Source organism: Carassius gibelio, chromosome A4 (genome assembly GCF_023724105.1).
Source record: "Carassius gibelio isolate Cgi1373 ecotype wild population from Czech Republic chromosome A4, carGib1.2-hapl.c, whole genome shotgun sequence".
Taxonomy (NCBI): domain Eukaryota; kingdom Metazoa; phylum Chordata; class Actinopteri; order Cypriniformes; family Cyprinidae; genus Carassius; species Carassius gibelio.
In genome coordinates, this window is record NC_068374.1 from 30,730,571 (window position 1) to 30,752,924 (window position 22,354).

General features: G+C 37.3%; 1 protein-coding gene across 10 annotated transcripts; it reads left to right on the forward strand.

The window, feature by feature from the left end:
• Nucleotides 1–48: 48 nt before the first annotated feature.
• On the forward strand, nt 49–22,324 carry LOC127976741 (protein-methionine sulfoxide oxidase mical3b). 10 transcript variants are annotated; one of them, XM_052581426.1, is made up of 30 exons: nt 53–333; nt 2,771–3,105; nt 3,200–3,407; nt 4,353–4,466; nt 4,563–4,664; nt 5,394–5,549; nt 5,757–5,857; nt 5,942–6,199; nt 8,462–8,577; nt 8,672–8,798; nt 8,873–9,180; nt 10,015–10,211; nt 10,308–10,414; nt 10,490–10,561; nt 10,643–10,810; nt 11,601–11,702; nt 12,275–12,458; nt 12,978–13,063; nt 13,640–13,917; nt 14,002–14,246; nt 14,531–14,608; nt 15,352–16,348; nt 16,436–16,623; nt 16,704–16,792; nt 18,025–18,132; nt 18,209–18,302; nt 18,926–18,976; nt 20,790–20,889; nt 21,050–21,123; nt 21,239–22,195. In XM_052581426.1, exons 2-30 carry the CDS (start codon nt 2,845–2,847, stop codon nt 21,421–21,423), a joined length of 5,154 nt encoding a protein of 1,717 aa, XP_052437386.1. In that variant the 5' UTR covers nt 53–333; nt 2,771–2,844; the 3' UTR covers nt 21,424–22,195. The 10 variants fall into 10 exon arrangements, with proteins under 10 accessions (XP_052437402.1, XP_052437343.1, XP_052437386.1 ...); XM_052581394.1 differs by having other exon boundaries at nt 58–333; nt 8,873–8,957; nt 9,033–9,180; nt 15,352–16,623; nt 21,239–22,193; XM_052581403.1 differs by having other exon boundaries at nt 59–333; nt 8,873–8,957; nt 9,033–9,180; nt 15,355–16,623; nt 21,239–22,324.
• The last annotated feature ends 30 nt before the right edge of the window (nt 22,325–22,354 follow it).

Sequence of the window (22,354 nt, forward strand, 5' to 3'; positions counted from 1 at the left end):
GGGTGTACAGTATAGAGTGCGTGTCCTGAAAGACAATCCTTTGTGGTTGTTGCCTGTTTGAAAAGCGGTTGTGTAGAGGAGGAGTCAGCATGTGCCTGGTAGCTCCTTCCTCTGACCTTGGCTTCAGAGAGATGGAGAGAGAAAGAGGACAGAGTGTGTGTGTCTGTGAAGCGGTGGAGCTTATTCCTGCACTGCAGCTGTGTATATGATACCCGAGTTAAATGTGGCACCAACAGCTCTAAATCCACTTGGGAATTGCCAGAGAAAAACAGCGCGAGAGAAGAGGAAGGAAAGCATGTCTGCAGCATGTGCACGCCGCAGAGAAGCAGCACGGTAAATCTCACTTGCATTGAATGTATTTGTGTGTGTGTTTGCATGTGTCAGACCAGTGCTGCAATGTTGACAGGATCTGAAGAAACCTATATTAGTTCAGATGCTCGATAGTATGTGGAAAGAGCTGAAAAAGCAGCTGTTGGGTTGTCATTCTCAGTGTATGCTTTCATGGAAACACTTTGACTCTGTATACTTAATGAATGACTGTATAGTTTCATGAATATGTGTAAACGCCTATATACAGTAGTTTCACAGTGTAATCAATGACTGAATGGCTGACTAGAGGAAAATCTGATCGATCCTCTTTCTGCAGCACTTGCCTTGCGTTCTGTAATCCTCTGCTATCAAACTGCACAAAAGTCAATCACCGAGACATTTGAGAGGAGAGAGATGGGAATATATGGATTTTGATACAGATCAATTATTTTTATGATGATACTTCAGAGTTTTGCCCTCCATTTACGGTTGACATGAGAATCATGTGTCAATGACCTCCGATAAATCGGGAGATTTCGTTTTGAGAGTAACTTCTTGTTCTTCTTCTACTTACTGAATGCACAGTTTCCATGAACCGCTTGTGAGCATACATGTTTTCTTTGTTTAAAGTAATAGATCAATCTGAAATTACAATTCTTTCATCATTTAATCACCTTCAAAAAAAATTCTTCCACAGAGCACAAAATGAGATGTTTAGGTGAATGTTCATGCTGTTCTTTTCTGTACAATGCCAGTGAATGGTGACCACTGTCAGTCAAACTAACAAAAATGAAAAATAATACTATGAAAGTGGTCCATATGACTTGTTTGTCATCCAAAGTCCAAAAATAGCTTTACGTAAGAATCAGACTGAAATTTAAGTGAAGTTTTTTTTTTTTTTAACAAGAACATATAATTATAAAAACTTTTTTGCATCATTGATGTCAAAGCTGCTGTGACATATCCTGATGTGGGAAACGAGTTGTGAGGAAGATTAGAATATACCTGAAATATAATTTTTTTTAATCATTTTATGGTGTATATGTTATTTTGGGAACTTGACAGCTCCTGGTTACCATTCAGTTTTTTTTGACAGACTTTTCATTTCATCAAGATAAAAGAAAGATTAGTTTGACAGTCACTTTGTCTCACCCGTAATCCCCCACTTTCTCCCAATGGGTAGCATTCCCAAGATTTAATACCAGACTGACCCTGTCTCCATTTATTTAGACACTATATCAGTATGTGCTTTAGTGCATTTAATAAAATCTAAGCACACTTGCTGTATCATATTCTTTCTTAAAGACAACACACAGATGTGCACAGATTATTCTGTCTTTAATTTAAAATACAAGTAGGTGCAAGAGGGTGAAGAAATCTGCCATTAAAAGGATTTGAACACCAAAATCATGCTTAAATAGTCTCCTTATTATTGCGTATAATCATGAGATATCAAATCAGGCATCATCTGCGAGTTCATATAATGACTCATTCTCATGTGGGCGCTTAGAGGTCAAACTTTTCATCTGGACTGAATTGCACGGCTGAGTAATGAATTGAGTCAGTGCAGTTGCTGTAATATTTTGTAATGTGCGTAATGAAGTGCTTTACTGTTTGGTGTTTATTGCTGACTCTATGGAGCACTTTAATCTCCGCCCCTTTTACTCAACAGCCAATCAGAATGATCAGTGGAGTCAGTGCAGGAGCCACAGACTACTGCAAACACGTTTTGTTTACCTGTTTGTTACCTGTCTGTACCTGTGTACACACACACACACAAACATACACACATAGTATCTATATTTATCTTTGCTTGATATAATACAGATAAACATACATTCAGATGATACAATATAAGGTAATGCGATTTACAAAATTGGTGAAATTAAACTTTTATTTCTTTATTTTTTTATTTACTCAAAAATATTTGATTTTGTATTATCAATTACATTAATTGGAGGGGGGTACACTAAAGATGATCTCAAAACGTCCAAGTATCAACTAATTTTTCACTCTGAACCTGTAATATATTCACTAATTACAACAATATAGTTTATTTATTAATATAGTACACTAAATATTACTAATCATTTATTATACTAAATATCACAAATGATTTATTGCACTTTTAATGATTTGTATGAATGCTATGTGGGTAAATGAGCAGCGCCAAGGTGGCAATTCAATTAATTTAATTTCAAGTGTTAATAAAATGGCTTTTATAAAAATCTGTTATATTAGCAGTGACCCATCAAGTTGAGGAGTTAAGGAAAGACGTGTGTATAAGTGGAATGTGATAGTGAGGAATAATAATGTGACAGCAATTTTGCTGACTTCACCCGAAAATCTGCAACACAGCCTGTCTATGCGGATTGCTTTTCTGTTCCCTATTCCATGTTCATCTCTTCCCCATGTGTCCAAAATCAGCCTGCAGTCACCAGAAATAATTTCCCTTCCTCAGATGTCCACTGTCTGGTGCCTTCTGGAGGTGAGCTGACTCCTGTGTGGGTCATCGGGGTCATTCAAGGAGCAGATATGTGGGACGGACAGTCTAAGACGGGTCATGTGCACGCCCTATTCGATGTCTTTGTTCAAGCCGTCACATGCAGGGAGACCCTCAGGGCCTTCCAGGAGCTGTGTGAAGAGCTGAAGCTGCATCCCGGTGGTCAGCCGCAGTTCTACCACACTCTGAGGAGCAGACTGCACTACTGGAAGGCCAAAGCACTATGGGCCAAACTGGATAAAAGAGCCAGCCAGAGAGAATACATGAGAGGCCATGCTTGCACCAGCACCACGGTACAAAGAGTCACCCGCAGTTCATTGCAAAAGGGAGTTTTCTTCACTAGTGTTCTGACATCTGTTTCACATGCAGGTTTTGTTTTGTGTTCAGTGTCTGATCATAGGTGCAGGTCCGTGTGGATTGCGGACAGCTATAGAGCTGCGGTTTCTGGGTGCCAGGGTGGTTCTGGTGGAAAAGCGAGATACTTTCTCACGGAACAATGTTCTTCACCTTTGGCCATTCACCATCCAAGACCTCCGTGGTTTGGGGGCCAAAAAGTTCTACGGGAAGTTCTGTGCTGGAGCCATAGACCATATCAGTGAGTTAATGTGAACTTAAACTGTGAAGTCAGTTGAATACACATTTGTGGTTTTATTGCAAATAGTTTCTCAGTGCAAATTATTCCAGAGAAATAAAGATTGCTCCACCTCTGAAACAACATCCTTTCCAGGTGACATCAGGTGACCAGGACAATCAGGAGGCTATTGATTAATTCCCACTTTTCAAAATCATTTTCACTATCAATTCCCAGTGAATAAAAGGCCCAACCTACTTTTTCCCCCAATAATTGTTTTAACCAATCAGTATTGGTGATTTTTTTTCCATCTACAATTTACTTTATTTACTATTTAATAAAAAAAGCATTAAGTATTTAATAAGTAGATTTATATATATATATATATATATATATATATATATATATATATATATATATATATATATATATATATATATATATATAGTATATTTCATCATGGTGTGTTGCCTAAATACTTGTAGTATTTAAAATAATTTATTATTAATTTGCTGTATTTAGACTAAAGACATGGCACTTTCCATCATTTAATTATTTTAGTTTATTCATGTCATAATTTTTGTGAGTTTTACCATTAAAAAGTCTACAAATATAAAATTAATTTGAAAACTATTTAATAATCTATTATGCAATTTATCAAGTTCAATCATATATTATTAGGATGCTTAGTTTATTATTATTATTAATATTATTTTGTAAATAAGACAATTACTAAAGTGCTTTTTGAACGCATTTAATATGATCATATATTGGCTCTGATTGTGTTGATTTCTAGTCTATTCATACTATTTCCCTACCTTTTCTTCTCATTATTTATTCTGTTTTACCCGTTAACATTGAAACGGTAAAAAGAGTAAAATCGTTTTGAATGGCATTTAATATTGATTAAGAGCATTTAAATCCCATTTTCATGTTAATTTGATTTGATCAACATCTATGTCTGTGCAGGTATTCGTCAGTTGCAGCTGATGCTTTTAAAGGTGGCCTTGTTACTGGGCGTTGAGGTTCATGTGAATGTGGAGTTCAAACATCTAGTGGAACCTCCAGAGAACCAAGAGAAACGTAAGAACATAATTGAATGCACTTTCACCCTAATTTTAACTGCTGACTACAAAACAATAGTTGTTTTTGATTGATTTTCACATTTGTCCCGTTCAGGTGTCGGTTGGCGAGCAGAGGTCCACCCCAGCTCTCATCCAGTCAGTCAGCTGGAGTTTGATGTGGTTATTGGGGCAGATGGTAGAAGAAACACCTTACCAGGTATCTGCGAAACACCCCGGTCTCAGGCCTGTTGTGAAAACAGATGATCCAATCAGAAATGCAACCAACGCTTCAGTCCGTGGTTAATATGTCTTCCTGGTTTCACAGCATTTCATAACTTTAGTTCCCCAGTACCCTGCTCATTTTCAATGGTGTTCCCTTTTTATCTCTCTCTCTCACACATACATTGTTGCACACAGTTTGTTCTCTAATTTGTTTGGCGATAGGAAATGACGCCACTTATATTGTGGTTATTAGTGGCATGGGCTAAAATAAATCCTTCTTTTTTAACTTGCATAGAAATGTAAAAGATGTTGTACAGACTAGAGAAAATAGATCATGAAAACATACCTAATGAGATAATATATAATGGATTTGTGATTTATTAGCCAGATATCGGCATCCAGAAATAGGAATATATTAGGGAATGCATAGTGTAACACTAAAATGAAAAGCTATTTTATATATTTAGTGTCTCTTGTTATCGTGACAGTGCTGTCAAAATATAATAAAAAGTAAAAATATCATTTTGTGCAATGTCATCATAAACTGAGGAACATCAGATGCTTGAAAAGTGTCTAGCGGTGGCAAGAGGCATATCACGTGCTTCACAGTCATCTGTTACAGACAGTTCCTCTATTCTAATTTTACTCTGTTTTGGACGTCACCAATTCATTTTCTGGGTTTCAAAGCCTCTTTATGAGGGTTTTATTTGTCTGGGTCTGTTAGGGTTTCGCAGGAAGGAGTTTCGGGGGAAACTGGCCATTGCCGTCACGGCGAACTTCATCAATCGCAACACCACCGCCGAGGCTAAAGTGGAGGAGATCAGCGGTGTTGCCTTCATCTTCAACCAGAGGTTTTTCCAGGACCTTCGGCAGGCTACCGGTACTCAATTATTTCATTGTAACTAAAACATCACTACATTATAAAGATACAAAAACTTATGTATTGCACTCAAATGTATTTTAAACAACTAATATAAATGTTTGTATAATTAAGCATGTCTTTTGTCTTCTCAAATATGAATGGGTTATCATGTGTTTAAGATTATGTAAACAATAATGAGTTTCAGTCAACATCGTTTCTGTGCAGGAATTGATCTGGAGAATATAGTATATTACAAAGACGACACTCATTACTTTGTAATGACCGCCAAAAAACAAAGTCTTCTGGAGAAAGGAGTCATTCTGCGCGTGAGTCTAATGTTGTGTGCGTAAATCCGCGTTTCACACACATTACTTTTTTGAGTGATTTTTCGTTTGTGTATTTTTTTGCAGGATTATGCTGACACTGAGATGCTGCTGTCCAGGGATAATGTGGACCAGAATGCACTGCTATCATACGCCCGTGAAGCGGCTGATTTCTCTACTAACCATCAGCTCCCTACGCTGGACTTTGCCATCAACCACTATGGGGAGCCAGATGTGGCCATGTTTGACTTTACCTGCATGTACGCCTCTGAGAACGCAGCGATGGTGCGTCAGCGCAGGGGACACCCTCTGCTGGTCGCTCTGGTGGGGGATAGTTTACTAGAGGTGAGAGAGCAGAGATCACTTAAAAAATGCTACTATTAATATGTTTCTTTGCCTTAATTCCTGGAGAAAGTCCAAATTACCTTAAAACAAGATAAATTAATCTGAGTAGAAATATTGCATAGGATATTAAGGCTTGCTTTTGGTAGGAAAGCACAAAATTTCGGTATCCTAATCTGTGTGTGTGTGTGTATATATATATATATATATATATATATATATATATATATATATATATATATATATATATATATATATATATATATATATATAAAAATAAATGTTATTCTTTATATATATATATATATATATATATATATATATATTAGGGGTGTAACGATACGCGTATTCGTATTGAACCGTTCGGTACGACGCTTTCGGTTCGGTACGCGGTACGCATTATGTATACCGAACGGTTCGTTGGAGTAATTAATTATATTTGAAAAAAAAAAAAAAAAAGAGAGAGATAGAAATATAATGATATGCGTTCAACAAGGTAGCCCAATAACCCAAACAACGTAACAGGCAACGCCCCTGACACTCCCGAAGAAGAAAAAAACACCATCTTATATGTTTATGTTAGGCTACTCAGCAGGCGCTCGCTCACTCAGTACGCGCTGAAGGCTCGTTGCAAAATAGCCAATGCGTTTAACAGACTAGAAATGAGAAGATCCCCCAATAACCAACAGGTCTGGTGTTTGGGTGCACTTTGGATTCCCTTTAAGCTATAATGGTGATGGCAAGAGAGTGGTGGATAAAAAAACAACGGTATGTCGCATCTGCAACATGACAGGGTACACCAGCGGGAATAAAAAAAAAAAAAAAAAAAAAAAAAAAACACCAGCGGGAATATCTGGGATATATGCGTCAGTACTATCTGGGAAAAGACGAAAAAAAGGAGAAACATGCATGCAGCAAACTATCCCTGCAGCATTTAGACACTATAGCTTACAGGGAATCCAACCCAAACACCAGACCTGTTGGTTATTTTAGGATCTTATATTTCTGGTCTGTTAAATGCATTAGACATTTTGCAACGAGCCTTCAGCGCGTGCTGAGTGAGCGAGCGCCTTAGGGGCCGTTCACATATCGCTCCTAAAAACGCGTGGAAAACGCTAAGCACGTCTTTCTCCTCCTTTCCAAAGCGCTCGGGCAGAAGCGCTCATGAGGCGTCTGTCTTTGCTAAGCAACAATGACGTGCTCTCTCCATGAGACGCGGAAATTTCAGCGAAGGATAAATGGATTTGCAGCTCTAAAAATCGCTTGCAGTAGCTCTGCTACTAAATTTATTTCAAAATTGCAATCCATATACAACTATGATCAGCTGTTCCTTCATCTTGGCTGAGCTCTCAACCTTGTTACGGGAAAGGATGAAGCTGATTGGTTGGTTCTTGTCACATGACCCGCGGTGCGCTTGCGGCATTCTGAAAAGTTGAGATGTTTTTACATTTTGCTGTATCTAAAACGTATCGAACCGAACCGTGACATCAGTGTATCGTATCGAACCGAACCGTGAATTTTGTGAACCGTTACACCCCTAATATATATATATATATACTGTATATATTTGTTATTATAAAATATAAATGATTGTTAGTTTTTTATATATAAATATTTATACTGTATAAATTTTTTAATTATAAAGATAATAAAAACATTACATTTCACATTTAGACTATATTTGCACTACCTAACAATCAACAAAAACATTCATAATTTAATAAATAAATGTATATAAAATGCATAATTTTTTTTCAGCATATTTTTTTATTTATTATTTTATTACATTTTAATTTGAGTTCCAAAATGAGTATCCATATAATTTTTTTTTTTGCTAAATCTCAAAAATTAATATCCATGTTTGTCATACATAGTGATGTATATTGTAATGTTTTGATGCCTAAATTCGCATGCAGCATTTTATTTTATTTATTATATAAAAATGAAAAATACCAAAAAAAAATTTACAGAATTTTAATTTGCAATTATTTTGACCATAATATCATAATGATCAAGTTTTTGGTATCCCTTGTTTTAAAGAATATAAATGTATATTTGGCACCCAATAATACATTTCATAACTAATTTTGGCAAGTTTTATCAAAAAAAAAAAAAAAAATTAGTCATTAAAACTAGTTATTGTAATAAAATAACTAATAATATAATAACATTCTGAAAACATCTGCGATATTTTCCTGAGTTGTTTGCTCTGTTTTTCCTCATTTTAAGCATTTAAGTATATTTACTCAGCTCTTTTTCCTATAGCCGTTCTGGCCAATGGGAACAGGAATTGCTCGGGGCTTCCTGGGAGCCATGGACACGGCCTGGATGGTTCGCAGCTGGGGTCAGGGCAACACCCCTTCACAGGTTCTGGCTGAGAGGTCAGATTCTGGATAAAGTCAAGGCAGATTTATGAACAGTTTTGACAATATAGGATTCTGTTCTTACACCCCCTCTGTTTCTTCCCCGTCTCAGAGAGAGTGTGTATCGGTTGCTTCCTCAGACAACTCCAGAAAACGTCAGTAAAAACCACAGCCAGTACAGCATGGATCCAGCTAGCCGCTATCCCAACATCAATATGCAACTCATCGGCGCTGCTCAGGTTAGAAACTTTCAGTTCTGGTCAAGTCACAATCAGTGATGGTGATCATGATGATGTTGAACATATGTGTACAGGTGTGTCATCTCATAGACACAGGTGAGGGGCCAATTCTGAGCCTTGACGCAGTCAGCTCTCCACACCCAAGACTTACACGCCAAGGTATGTGTAACCTCATATATACTGTCTCCCACATATACATTCATACACAATCTAACATGCTGTCTGTGTGTGTAGAGTCAGTCGCTCGTTACAGTAAGCTGCTGAGCTGGTGTCAGGAGCAAACACTCGGTTACATGAACGTGTGTGTGATGGACTTCACAACTTCCTGGAGGAGCGGCCTGGCCCTGTGCGCTCTGATTCACAGATTCAGACCTGACCTCATGTGAGTTCACACTCTTTACTCTGGGTAAGAACAAGGGTTGTGGCCATGTGGTAAAAGATCTGGACTGGTAAACTGGTTTATTTCACAGATTGGTAAAACTATGAGTTGCTGCTTTCTATTGCCAGCATTTTATTGGACGAAAAATATATTTGTTGAAACTGTGGCACAAATATTTTTGGTCTGCTTCCCAGAAGGGGCCATTTAAATATGTATATTTGGTAAAAAATAAAACAATTATTAAATGTATTTATAAATAATATATTTAATATATTTAATTACATCATAATATAAATACATATTTTATTATTTTATTATTTATTTATTGACATGTGGTTATTTATTTCTTCACACTATAAAAAATAAAAATGTGGACATTTGTCAATAAATAAATTGCATATAAATTACATTTTCTGTCGGAGTAGAGGTTTTAAGAGTGCTATATTAATAAATATTTACTGAAAATATAAATAAATAGATCACGTGTCAGTAAAAATATGACATTTATAGTTATTTACTGACAGTGTATAGCTGTCAATAAATAAAATCAATTACATGTAAATTACATTTTCCATCAGACTTGTGTATTTGTTGACATATTTGATTATTTATCTATGTAGTATATATTTGTTAACTCATTAAATAAATGTTTATATACTAATGTAACTCTCCCAGTCCTCTATAGATACTTTTATATTGATGGCCTCAAGCTAAAAAGTGAAAATCTTTCAGTCCTTCAAAAGGAAATTTAGTAACTAAAAGTGTGGGTTGATTGTTTTATTGCATTGAGGTTTTCTGAATGTGTGACTCTGACACTAGCGTCTTTGTTTCTTGCAGTGATTTTGCGTCTCTGGAGGAGAGTGAGGCGGAGCTCAATGGTCAGCTGGGTTTGGACATGGCGGAGCAGGAATTTGGTATTTGTCCTATAATGACCGGCAAGGAGATGAGCACGCTGGAAGAGAGCGACTCTCTTAGCATGGTCATGTACCTCAGTCAACTCTATGAGCTCCTCAAAGACACAGCACCAGCTGGTGGTCAGGAATAGGGCATTATTTGTTTATTTTATTTTTGTAATATTTCTGACCTTTTATGTTTATTTATATACTCACTTTTTCTCTCTCTCTGACCAGGAAACCTGAGCTCAGAAGAGAAAGCTGTACTGTTCTCTAGCACCAGGTCACCCATCTCACTGCTCAGCAAACTGGGACAGAGTCTGTCCCGCAAACGCAATCCCAAGGTCCACACACACTCACAATTACACAACAGTCTTTTATCAGCCGTTACCCATATATTAAGATGTGCTGTTTTTCAGGATAAGAAAGAGAAGGAAACAGATAGTGTTGGAAAGAGAAGGAGAACAAGCCAGACTGGCCAGTCAGAGGAGGTGAGTTGTTTTGACACATCTCATCTTCATCTATTAAGCATAAAGTTTATGTTGATTCTCTTTGATATTTTCCTGATATAGGAGGACGTTCCTCATGATACCAAAGAAAACAAGACTTCAGAATTAACTCCTGGTTCAGAACCAAAGGTCGGGGAGGGTCACAGCAAGGTTCGGTCCATGGCGATGCAACTGCTGGCTAAATTTGAGGAGAACTCCCTGTCAGCCTCAGCCACTGCAACACGCCGACAGGTGTGTGAGTATTTATGCGATGCATATGTGCTTTTACATGTAAAAAGGTGTGTTTGCTTGTACATGCATATGTTTGTTTACAAGTTAAGCTACACTATGTCCTGATGAGGTGCAACACAATTTTTATTTGTTTGCTTTCTTAAAAAAAAACACAAGCTGGAGAAAGGATATAATGCTTCATCTTGTGAATCTGTTTTAATAGTCACTCAAAAAAATTGGGGATAGAAGATGGAGTTTTAAGTTTTATTTGTGATAGTGTTACACTCTGGTTCTGTTTTAAGTAATGAAGGAGCTATGTGTGTGAACTGGGGCTCAACAGCCTATCAGGGACTGGAGGCCATGGGACATTTTCTGAGGGTCTTAACGGAAGAATCTCAGACAGGATCATTTATTATCTCTATCTAATCCTCTATGCTTCTTACTGACTTTGCCTTTGACTGACATGTTTATTTCTATTGATTTATGGATGGATGGATGGAGAGAGAGATTCACTTTTACTGTCAAAATCACTTTTAGAATGATTTTTTTCCCCCAGTTGACGATGAAAACATTTACAGACAGTTTTCAATCAAAAAACATCTTACCAATAATATAGCTGTTGTTATGGTTATCTTGATAGTATTCATTTTTGTTGCCTTTCTCTATTTTTTTAAGACCAATCTGTCATCTCCACACCTTTGTGCTCTCATACGTATATTTATACAATATTTCTTTTGTCTTTGTGATGGTTTTCATCTCAGAAGCATTTTGCATTCCTGCTTGATTTCCGTGCTCATCTTTTGATTTGTAGAGCTACATTCAGATGTATACGGGCGGAGTGAGCTCATTGGCTCAGCAGATAGCCAATCAGATTCAGAGTCAGCAGGATCAAGCTCCCATGAGGAGGGAGTTGGTAAGAGTTCACCTGTAGTTCTGTGTCAGATCTTCCTTAACAATGTATATGTCATTGTGTCCCTTTAAGTGCCTTTATTACTGTGTGTGTATGAGGTCTGTAACCCAGCGCTGACATTTGTTTAGTGTTATTTTTACTAATTTTAACAAATTCCTGCTGTAATCCAGTTTCTCTAAGAAGGCTCAATGCTTTACGCCATTGTTAGATTCATCACAACCAAAGTAATTATTCCATGGAAGTGCTGCAATCAAATGTAATTTATTGAAATGATCAAACATATGTTTATGGCATGTGGTTAAATCGGTGACTTTGTTTGGAACATTCCATTATGTCATTCATATTTTATTTGGCATATTAATATTATTTTCTATTCAAATGAAAAAAAAAAAGAATGCAATATATGAATGAAATATTAAATAATAAAAAATAAATAACACAGTAATTCTAATAACTAATACTAATTAAAAACATTTTTGAACGCACACTGTTACCCCAGTTCTGTCCTGACTGCTGTAATTGCCCATGTTAAGCATCTTTATTTTGAGTCTTGACCCTTGGCTTCTCACCTGTAGGGGTCTCAAAAGGAGTTTCCTGTGAATATGGGCGGCAGCGATGTGTGTTATTTCTGTGGCCGTCGTGTTTATGTCATGGAAAGGCTGAGCGCGGAGGGAAAGTTCTTCCACAGGAGCTGCTTCCAGTGTGACCACTGCAGCACCACTTTACGCTTGTCCAACTACGCTTACGACCAGCTACATGGTGTGTGTTTCATACATTTACAGTATTTAGGGTTTTTAAGATTTTATGCTCATATCAAAAACAATAGGTGTTAAGCTTTTTAGCTTGTTGTCACAAGATGGGCAATACAGTGTGTAAAAAAAATGCCCTGTTGTTCTGTGTTCCTGTAGGCGACTGTTTTCGGCAAAACAAACTGCTCTTTTGTTACCAATGCACAGTCATAAGGTCTGAAATATGTGTCTGTTGGGACAGGGCTTTTATTGTTGTGCGACAATGACAGTAGGGTGCACACACACAAATTAAAGGCCCTCAGCAAAATGCCTTTTAAATTTTTTTTTAAAATAGAAATCAAAACACCAAAAAGTTCCAAGTTATAGGGTCGTACAGATCACATGATTCGAATACTTCAAGTTTACATAAAGTGGTGGCATTCAGACAGACTTTAAACTACGGTATAAATAAGAAATCAACTCCCTGCATCAGCTACTTTTTTTATTGTACCGCTCCTTCACGTCTTATCCTTTCTTTTGGTTTGTACAGGGAAGTTTTTCTGTAAGCACCACTTCAGCTTCAGAATGGCTCAGAGAAAGAGACCGGCCCCACCTGTGACCCCTCGACCTACTCAGGTAACCTCATCTCTCATCAATATCACCACTATACTTCTTTTAGATCCTCTATGTGCCCATTTTTAGATAAATATAACATTTACATTTTTTGTTGTTTTACAGTACACACGCATTATCAGTATAATGACTATATATGTCAAAATGTCTAATAATATTATGTAAAAATAGGAAGTTTTTTTTTTATAGTATAACATGCACCATAGTTTGTAATATATTTATTACATTTTTATTATATATATATATATATATATATATATATATATATGTGTATATATATATATATATATATATATATATATATATATATATATGTATGTATATATATATATATATATATATATATATATATATATATATATGTATATATATATATATATATATAACTCTATAATTTGTTTATTCTGCATTCAAACATGAAATATAAAATATTTTTTTATAATTTAGTTTACCATTATATAAAATAAAAATGGAAAGGAAATCATAAAAAAGTTGTAATATCTATTTCTTCGATTAAAACAAGTATTGTTGCTTTTATTGATGTGTAATGCAGACTTGTGTGTGTTTCTGTCTCTTCAGGCTCCCCCTGCTCCATCTTCAGCTTCCACATCTTTGTCCTCTCTAGGGTCAGTGGGCACAGCCACCCCACCAGACAGCTGTTCCTTCATCGCCCACCCAGATATGGTATCCAGCCAGGCCAAGAGATTGTGTGGTACCCCTGAACGCATTGAGCTGGAGAACTACAAACCCTGTCCAAAGCAACAGGACAGCCCACTGCAGGAGGTCCCAGAGGAGACGCTTGCACTGCACAACCTCAGCACCAGCGTGCAGGAGAAGAACACAGAGGAGCAGTCCAGGTATCCAAACATACTCCTGTTATGCTACTAATATTTACTGGCATGTTTTACCTGGCTAAATCGGTCTCTTTTTGGGATCTTCAGTAGCTCTGAGTCAGAACTTGAGGAGGAGGAGCTTGCCTGGAAGAAGGAGGAGGAGTTGAACATCAGGACCAATGGAGAGAGAGAGTTAGACCTGGGGAAGGAGCTAAAGGAGGAAGAAGGAGGAGAGAACCTGGAAAATCAAGAGGAAGAGGATGCCGAAGAGGAGGATGAGGAGGAAGAGGAAGAGGAAGAAGAAGGAGGAGGAGTTTCAGAAGAAAGTCAAGACGAGGGAGATTCTAGTGATGGTGGGTGTTTGTTTCTATTCAATTTCTTTAGAAATGACTCTAATAAAATGTGCTGAGTAATCTTGCCTGACATTGTTTTTGACTATATAGCATGTTTATTTCAGAAAAATCATCTTAAGATGAGGTAGTGTTCAATTTGATGTCTGTCTTTATCTATTTTTGTGTTTTAGTTCCACAGTATGTTTGTTTGTGTGCAAGGTGAATGTTGTCATGCTTGTTTGTATGTTTATTGTTGTGTATTCACCACTGTATGTGTGTGTATTATGGGATGTGTTGATATGTAGAGGGTGAGTACTGCCCTTGGCAGAGGGAACGGCTCTCAGGGGTGTGGCTTGAGGAAGAGGAGGCGGAGTTTGTTAAAGGTAGTACCGCCTCTGAAGACAATCGATGGCCTTCATTAGCCTTAGTTGCATTATTTTAACCTAAAAGATTTGTTTGCCAGTTATTTCATTTGCATGATAAATGGTGCATTTTTTATGTTCGTATATTTTGCAGTTGACATTTTTTGTTTTTGGTTATGCTATAGAAATATTTTGCAGTTGTTTTAGTTTGCCTGTTTTATATATTTTGCAAATTGGTATCTAACTTGAACCGTGTCCTAACCAGGCACAGCATGACATGTTTTCATATTGTAATTTTTCTGCCCACACAGAAAGCAATAATGCTGCACAATGCAAACAATCACTACCAATCCTAACATATTTGCTATGTGTAAGATTCTGAACCAGTAAGATTTCACTAAGGGGTGAGGCTTTGTAGTTTGCCACAACAGAAATAACAAAAAACAATGGTTAGCACATACTTTTAAAGATACTATACTATACTATACTAGATACTAGACAGTAAAAAATTATGCACAGGAAAAAATGTTCACAAAAATGATGCACATGGTACAAGTAATGTGAAATGTACCACATTATGGTCATACCAGTAGCAATAGGTAGATGCACACTTATAATAGAAACTATTTGAAAAAAAAAATGACCTGAAAGGCTGCAGTGCTTCCCCATAAAACAATTTTGTTCAGAAGATTCTAAAACTAATCTAGAAATTCTTTCAAATATTCATTAAACTTTTTTCTTTATCCCTTCATTCTTTAAATAAGCAGAGTCGTTTGAAGGACACAGTGATGACACAGATGTAGACACCAGCTCAGTCGGAGAGTCCAAACCATGCAACCAACAGGAACAAGAAGAGTCCATTTCAATGCACCAGCCACCTGTAGAGTCCCCACCCTCTTTGAAACCACCAGAATCAGGCCCCACTCCCACATCTGAGCTATCGACGAACCCTGAGAACCCACCTGTCAAGAGTTTAGAGGTAGTAGAGGAGTTCTGGCTGAAGAGTGCCGAGATCAGGAAGAGTTTAGGCCTGACTCCGCTGCCTAGAGAATGCGACCCCAAACATACGGCAGCCCAAACATCTAACGTTAAAGAAAGTTTTTACACCTCAGTCGCCTACATACCGTCGTGCAATATAAATTCTGCCTACCAAATGCCAAGAAACTGCGACTCCAGCTCACAAACGCAATCTCAAAGTACATCCCCGCCTGAACCATCTCACACTATGGAAGGCGATGCAGGTGTTGCTTTAGAAGAGACGATAGGCCGTTGTTCTGTAATCCACAGACTAAGCATCACTGTAGAAGGTTGTGTGATGGGGGACAAGCAGGATTTGGACATTAATTCCACTTCATTTGGAAATGAAAGCATTTTAAATCCAGACACAGGTCTTCCGACTCCTCCCTACAGCCCATCTCACTCCCCTCTCGTCGGCAAGCAGTGTCGCGCCCTTCACCATTCTGAACCGATACTGGACCGAGAGGTTATGGTCTTCTCATCGACCTGTGCTATTCCTGTTCCAGAGCGGGGGAGCTTTAATCCCGACCTCGATCAAGCTCGGAGTCTTCCTCAGGATGAAATAGAGATCCTGTGTGGAGATGAGGAGGAAGAAGCTTCCAGACTGCCGGAAAGATCCGGTGTCTCAGAAACCGGGGACATGGCCAGCCAGATGGACAACTGTAGGCTGGAGCACAGGAGGACGCTTCCAGACCGGATGGTCGCCCCACTGCTGGCAGGGGGACCCGAGGTCAGGCTTCGCAGGTCAGAGATTAAGTTGTGGGGGGCAGACACGTGTGTGGAGGAGAAAGAGAAAAAGTGCAACTCGTTGTTTTCACCCCGTAAAAGCAGGAAGAGCGTGAACGCAGTGACTGAGACTCAGCAGGAGCCAGGAAAGCACAAGTCCCTCTGGAAGACCGTTTGTTCGGTGTATAAGAAGGACAAAAAGAGGAAGGAGGCTGTGATGGTGGCAAAAACTTTACCTGCTGCAACCAACGCCGAGAGCAAGCGGAAAGTGTCGGGAATCAACAGAACCTCAGGTGAGATGGATGGATAGATGGATCTATAAATAAACTATACCATATGCACATGACTTTAAGACTCTCTTTCTACATTGCAGACTTGTGTTTCCGAAAAAATCCAAGTTTCTCTGAAGATACAGACTTGTCCTGCCATGCTCTTCTAGAAAGATGTCCTCTTAGAGCTCAGGTAGAGTAAAATACCCTTGTCTCCTTTCTCTGAGCCTTAAGGCCACAACATTTAACATTATTCTGCATATTTTCAAGGGCAAAATACAACCATTTCAATAAAAATCAATGCAACTGGAAATTTCACAAAGTTTATCTGTTTGGTTTGAAAGAGACTTCTGTGTTAGCTGTGCTTCATATATTGCCACATTATTGAGACAATAAAAATAAGACAATGAAAATTTCACTACCTTTAGAATAAAATGGTACATTTTTGCTGTTGTGTCTTTAAGACTTTTATAACTGGCCTTTTCACTTTCCAAGGACTTCAGAGTGAGTCGCTTTTGAAGCTTAGTTCCAATAAATAATTTTTATCTGAAAGACCATGATTTCACAGTTCAGTGAACTCTTTTATTTTTGAAAAAAAATCAAGGAAAGTTTGATTTCTCACAAAATGACGTTGTTGTTTTTATCTTTGCCACTCATTTTACATTTGGAATTGATTTTTGTCCTTTACATTTTCTAATGGCCCTCTTCAGTCTTCAGATATTTTCTATATACAACAACACGCAAATCACTGACTAGCATTTATCCATGACTCCTTAGAGCTTCATAGCTGGAGTAATGGAATAATTTCACGCTTCATGAGTTTTCCTATTGAAAGTTTGTGGCAATTGTCTTTATTCTAAACATGCTCTCAGCTGAAGGAAGAACTGTCTGATATCAAGTCAGACCTTTTGAAAGAAACAATGTATGAGAAGGTGCATGAAGGCGATGAGGTATCAAATATGGCAATGAATTGTTTTTACAGATTTTAGATCGTGATGTTTAAAGTAGCTTGGAAAACCGTTTCCTGTGATTAGTAGATGTGTATTTTGTAATGGAGTTTGTGCTGTGTTTAGCATTGTTTAGTTGTTGTACTGAAAACACAGATTAATGGATTATTTATAGATTAATTCAGTTTCTGCCTCTCTCTCCCGAGTCGCTTTACGTGCCTCATGCGTTGGCATTCAAGAGGGCATATGCTGTTAAGGTAGCAACTTTTTATTTCACGTGTTGAGCCCCTTCGTCTTTAATCCCGTTGGTTGAATCTGCAACACTCAGCATCTTGTTCTTTAATAGAAACGCACTGTTTTGCCAGAGCTGCCGACCAAGGCGGCCACCCCAGTGTCGTAATGTCCGTCAGAGGTGGTAGGTGTTTGGGTGGTGTTCCCGGACCCTTCCAGCATAAGTTTCTGTACCACACTGTTTCAGAGAGCAGAAACGGAGGAAGAACTCAACGCCAAGCTGACACGCCGAGTGGAGAGAGCAGCACGCAGACAAGCCAAGCAGGAGGAGCTGCGGAGGCTGCACAGGGCACAGGTCTGTGTGTGACGTCTTTAAAGCATGCTTGCTTATGTGTCTCTTGAACAATTTATTTTTGTATATGTCATCTCAGATAATTCAGCGTCAGTTGGAGCAGGTGGAGGTCAAGCAGAGGCAGCTGGAGGAGAAGGGCATTGCTGTGGAGAAAGCACTCCGAGGCGAAGCAGGTACCTGTCAATCACCTGTCACTTTCTTGTCAAACGGATGAGCCTAAGGAATAATTAAATTTTACAATAATTTTGCAACTTAAAAATATTTAATTTTATTTGATACATTTTATTATATTATTTTACATTACTTTCAATGCCATTTCATGCAAATTGGGATCAGTCCTGTTCTTAATAATTTTTTATCTGATAATTAATAATAACAATTATAGTAATAATAATAATATAAAAAAACAAAAATAAATATATATATATACTATTTTAATTATATATAATTATTATAATTATATATATATATATATATATATATATATATATATATATATATATATATATATATTTATATTATTTTAAATTATTACATTTTTTTTATTTAATATTTTAGCCATTTTTGCTATATATATGATGTATTATGAAATATCATTATCCCTGATTGTTCATATTCATTATATGTTAATTTACAAAGTCTTACATTTATCAAAAACTTATTGCCTATCATATTTTAATGTTCACGGCATTAGCGTATTTTCATTAAACACAGAGACAGAGCAGTGCAGGATATTCTGTTTTCTTTGACTTTTAATGGTCACAATCCTCATGACTTGTCCTTCCTCATGATATAGACTTCTGGGGAGACTCTAGTACATCTAACCTTTTGGACATACATCTGGGTGGTATGTACGACGATTTGACTTAGCGCTCATGCTAATGACACTAACAAACATGTTAACCATCTTACAGACTCATTAGTTAATGTGTTAACACAAATTAAACAGCCGTTTTAGGATCTTTATGTTAACATGGTGGTTTAAAAACAGGCTTTCTGGCTTTTTTCGTGCTGTGGACCCTGTCCTGTCTGCTTGCTGTTAGCTTTGTGTCTAAATTGGATCTTGATGCTTGTGATAGCATTAGTTAGCTTGTATCGTCTGGTGGGTGTGACTGTATGAGATGAGATGTATATGGCAGTACTGTTGGAAATACAAGCATAGATTTTAGTTGGAGTAGGTGGTATATTTTAAGAAGCTATTTTAACTTTTACTTTCAGTTAAACTCTCCAGTGGTTTAGTTTCTGAGACAGTTAGACCACTGCCTGGACATGAACATCCAACTCGACCTATTTTAGCTTCGCACCTCATATTCCTCCACTCTTCCCATCCTTGCTTTGTTGCGTTCCTGAATTCCTCCTCTTCCTTTTTTTTCTGCCCCTCTCTGCGGTCTTAGTAGAGCCCTTTCTAGGTTCCCCTCGTAGAAGGCCTGTCTTTCACTGTCCTTGCTGTTCCTCAGAAGGTAACACCTCCCCAGCTTCCTGTCTCACACCTCTAGTGTGGATTTTTTAATAACCATTTCTAAATCCTTTTACCCTTCTCTCCTCTTTTTCCTCTTTCTTCCTTTGTCCTGCTGGAAGAAGCCAAAGCTAAAGGGACAGAACACGATCATTCAGTTTATGTCTGTACAGTCTTTTTTCTTTATGTAGTGCAAGAACCTCCACTTCACCAGCTAAGTACGTTATTCTCTCCTGTAATGTCAAATTTCGTTCTGTAACCTTTCGCGATGGAGTTGCATGGGCATGACACGTCATTGATCTGCATGGCTGTCAGTATATCTAAAATGTCACATCCTGTTTTATTTGGGAATTGCTGGGAATTTACATGCGTGATGATTTATGTGCGTGCAGATGTTTTTTTGTATTATTGTCTAGTGTGTTTCAGTTCACTGTTTTTGTCTGCTTGCATGTTTTGATAAAAACGCTACTGTTCAAAAGTTTAAGGACACTTTTTTTTATTTACTTATTTTCAGCAAATGATGCATTGAATTGATCAAAAGTGACAGTAAAGGCATTTGTAATGTTACAATAGTAATACAGTAAATGTTGTTCTTTTAAACGTTCTATTCTTTCAAATATCTTCCATAACAATATTAAGCAGTTTTCAACATTGATAATAAGAAGAATCAGCAATTTAGAAAATTTTCTGAAAGGTCATGTGACATTGAAAATTATTATGAGTTATGGCTGCTGAAAATAAAATTCAGCTTTGCATCACATGAAAAAATTACATTTTACTGTATTAAAATTTCACAGTTTTTATTGTGTTTATTTGTTAAATAAATGAAGCCTTGATAAGCATTGGAGACTCAAGAGGTTCAAAAACTTACTGACCCCCAACTTTTGAACAGTAGTGTAGTTTATAAGCAGGGTCCAAAATATTTTTTTTTATTAATATTATAATAAATTAATTAATTAATAAAGTATATATATATCAATCAATTCCCATATATGTATTTATAATTTGTGTCTTTTATTTGACTTGCATGCCTTTCATTTCATCTCTCAAGCTATCATTCTTATATTGAGGGACCAAAGCCGAAGCCAATTTTTACTTGCATTTTAGCACCCAAATAGTAATAATTTGGACCCTGTTTAGACATATTAATGGATATGTATGTAAGTGTTTCCAGTGTCCCATGCTCCTCTTCTCTCACTTCCAGGAATGGGAAAGAAAGATGATCCTAGCTTAATGCATCAATGGTTTAAACTGGTGCAGGAGAAGAATGCTCTCGTGCGCTATGAATCTGAGCTCATGATATTGTGAGTATTCAACAGTTTTTGAATCTTTGACGAGTATCTGAACTGTGCGGACTGATCTGGCATTGTCTGATTACATCAGGAATCACATAATTGTCCAGCTTCTCAGTTTGGTCTGGTATTGTTTGATCTCTTTATTCTCATCTGTGTGGTCTGTCCACAGTGCACGTGAACTGGAGCTGGAGGACAGACAGAGCCGACTGCAGCAAGAACTGAGAGAGCGCATGGCAGTGGACGGTTAGAGCACACAGAGGATATTAATAGTTCATCTTCCCCTTACTCCATTTTGGTTTTCTCTCATAGTGGTTCTTTAATTAATAGTAACTTCACCGCACCTCTTTCTCTCTCTCAGACCAGCTGAAGGGGGAGGATGAGCTGGCGGAGGAGAGGCGTATATTGAGTGAGATGTTGGATGTGGTGGAGCAGAGGGATGCACTTGTGGCCTTGCTGGAGGAGCAGCGAGTGAGGGAGAAAGAAGAGGACAGTGACCTGGAGGCCATCATGCTTTCTAAGGGCTTCAGTCTGCACTGGGACTGACTCGCACATGCACGAATCTCATCATAACGCTTGAAGGGCTACTCTATGTCTGTTTGTGCAACACAAATACACAGATGCTCTTTTTCATTGGTCCAGAGAGGCCCATCCACCTGGACTCTGGCCCGTTTGTGCAACTACATCGGTGTCTAAATAATGAATCCTTGGACACAGCAAGAGATTGATCCAGAGGAAGTCATTCCTTTGAGGTGCAAAATACAGGCCCTGATTAGGAGAAATGGCAATGTCTTGCTGCCAAATACTACTGTTCTAGACTGCTACGCTACTATGCAAAGGAACCTCTTTTTGATCTCTTTGTTGATTAAGTTAAGGTACATCTGTAGTTATACCCAGATCCACCAGGTTTTGACTTAACGGACATTAATATGGAATGGCATACATAACCATAATGTTAATAGACAGCACAGACTGAAGCATGTAAAATTAGACAAAATAAGACCTGTGTTTATGAATGAATCTTTGTTTTTTTTGGCAACCTGTATAAGCTAACCTCACACACAACTGTGCATTCTTAATATTCATTTATTGGATGAAAAGTGCTTTTTTTAACTATCGTAATTTTCTCTGCATAATCTGCTTGCACAGAATATATTTGAAATTTTGTTGCTGTTATATTTAATTCTATAAAACTTCCTTGCATTAAACAACCATTCTTTTGAGAAAAATGTATGGACAATTACATATTTAATTTGAAGTTTAGTCAGCGTTTTGTTTTGTTTTTTGGCATGAAAACCATGAATGTGTTACACTTTGATTTTCTATATTTTTTTATGTTGTAGTTACTGGTATAATGCTAAAATTAATAAGTAATACAAAAATTATGTAATTACCTAATTATTTTTCATTATAAAATGAAATGAAATTAATAAAATATTTTATTAAAATTCAAAATAAGACTTAATATACCTGGTTT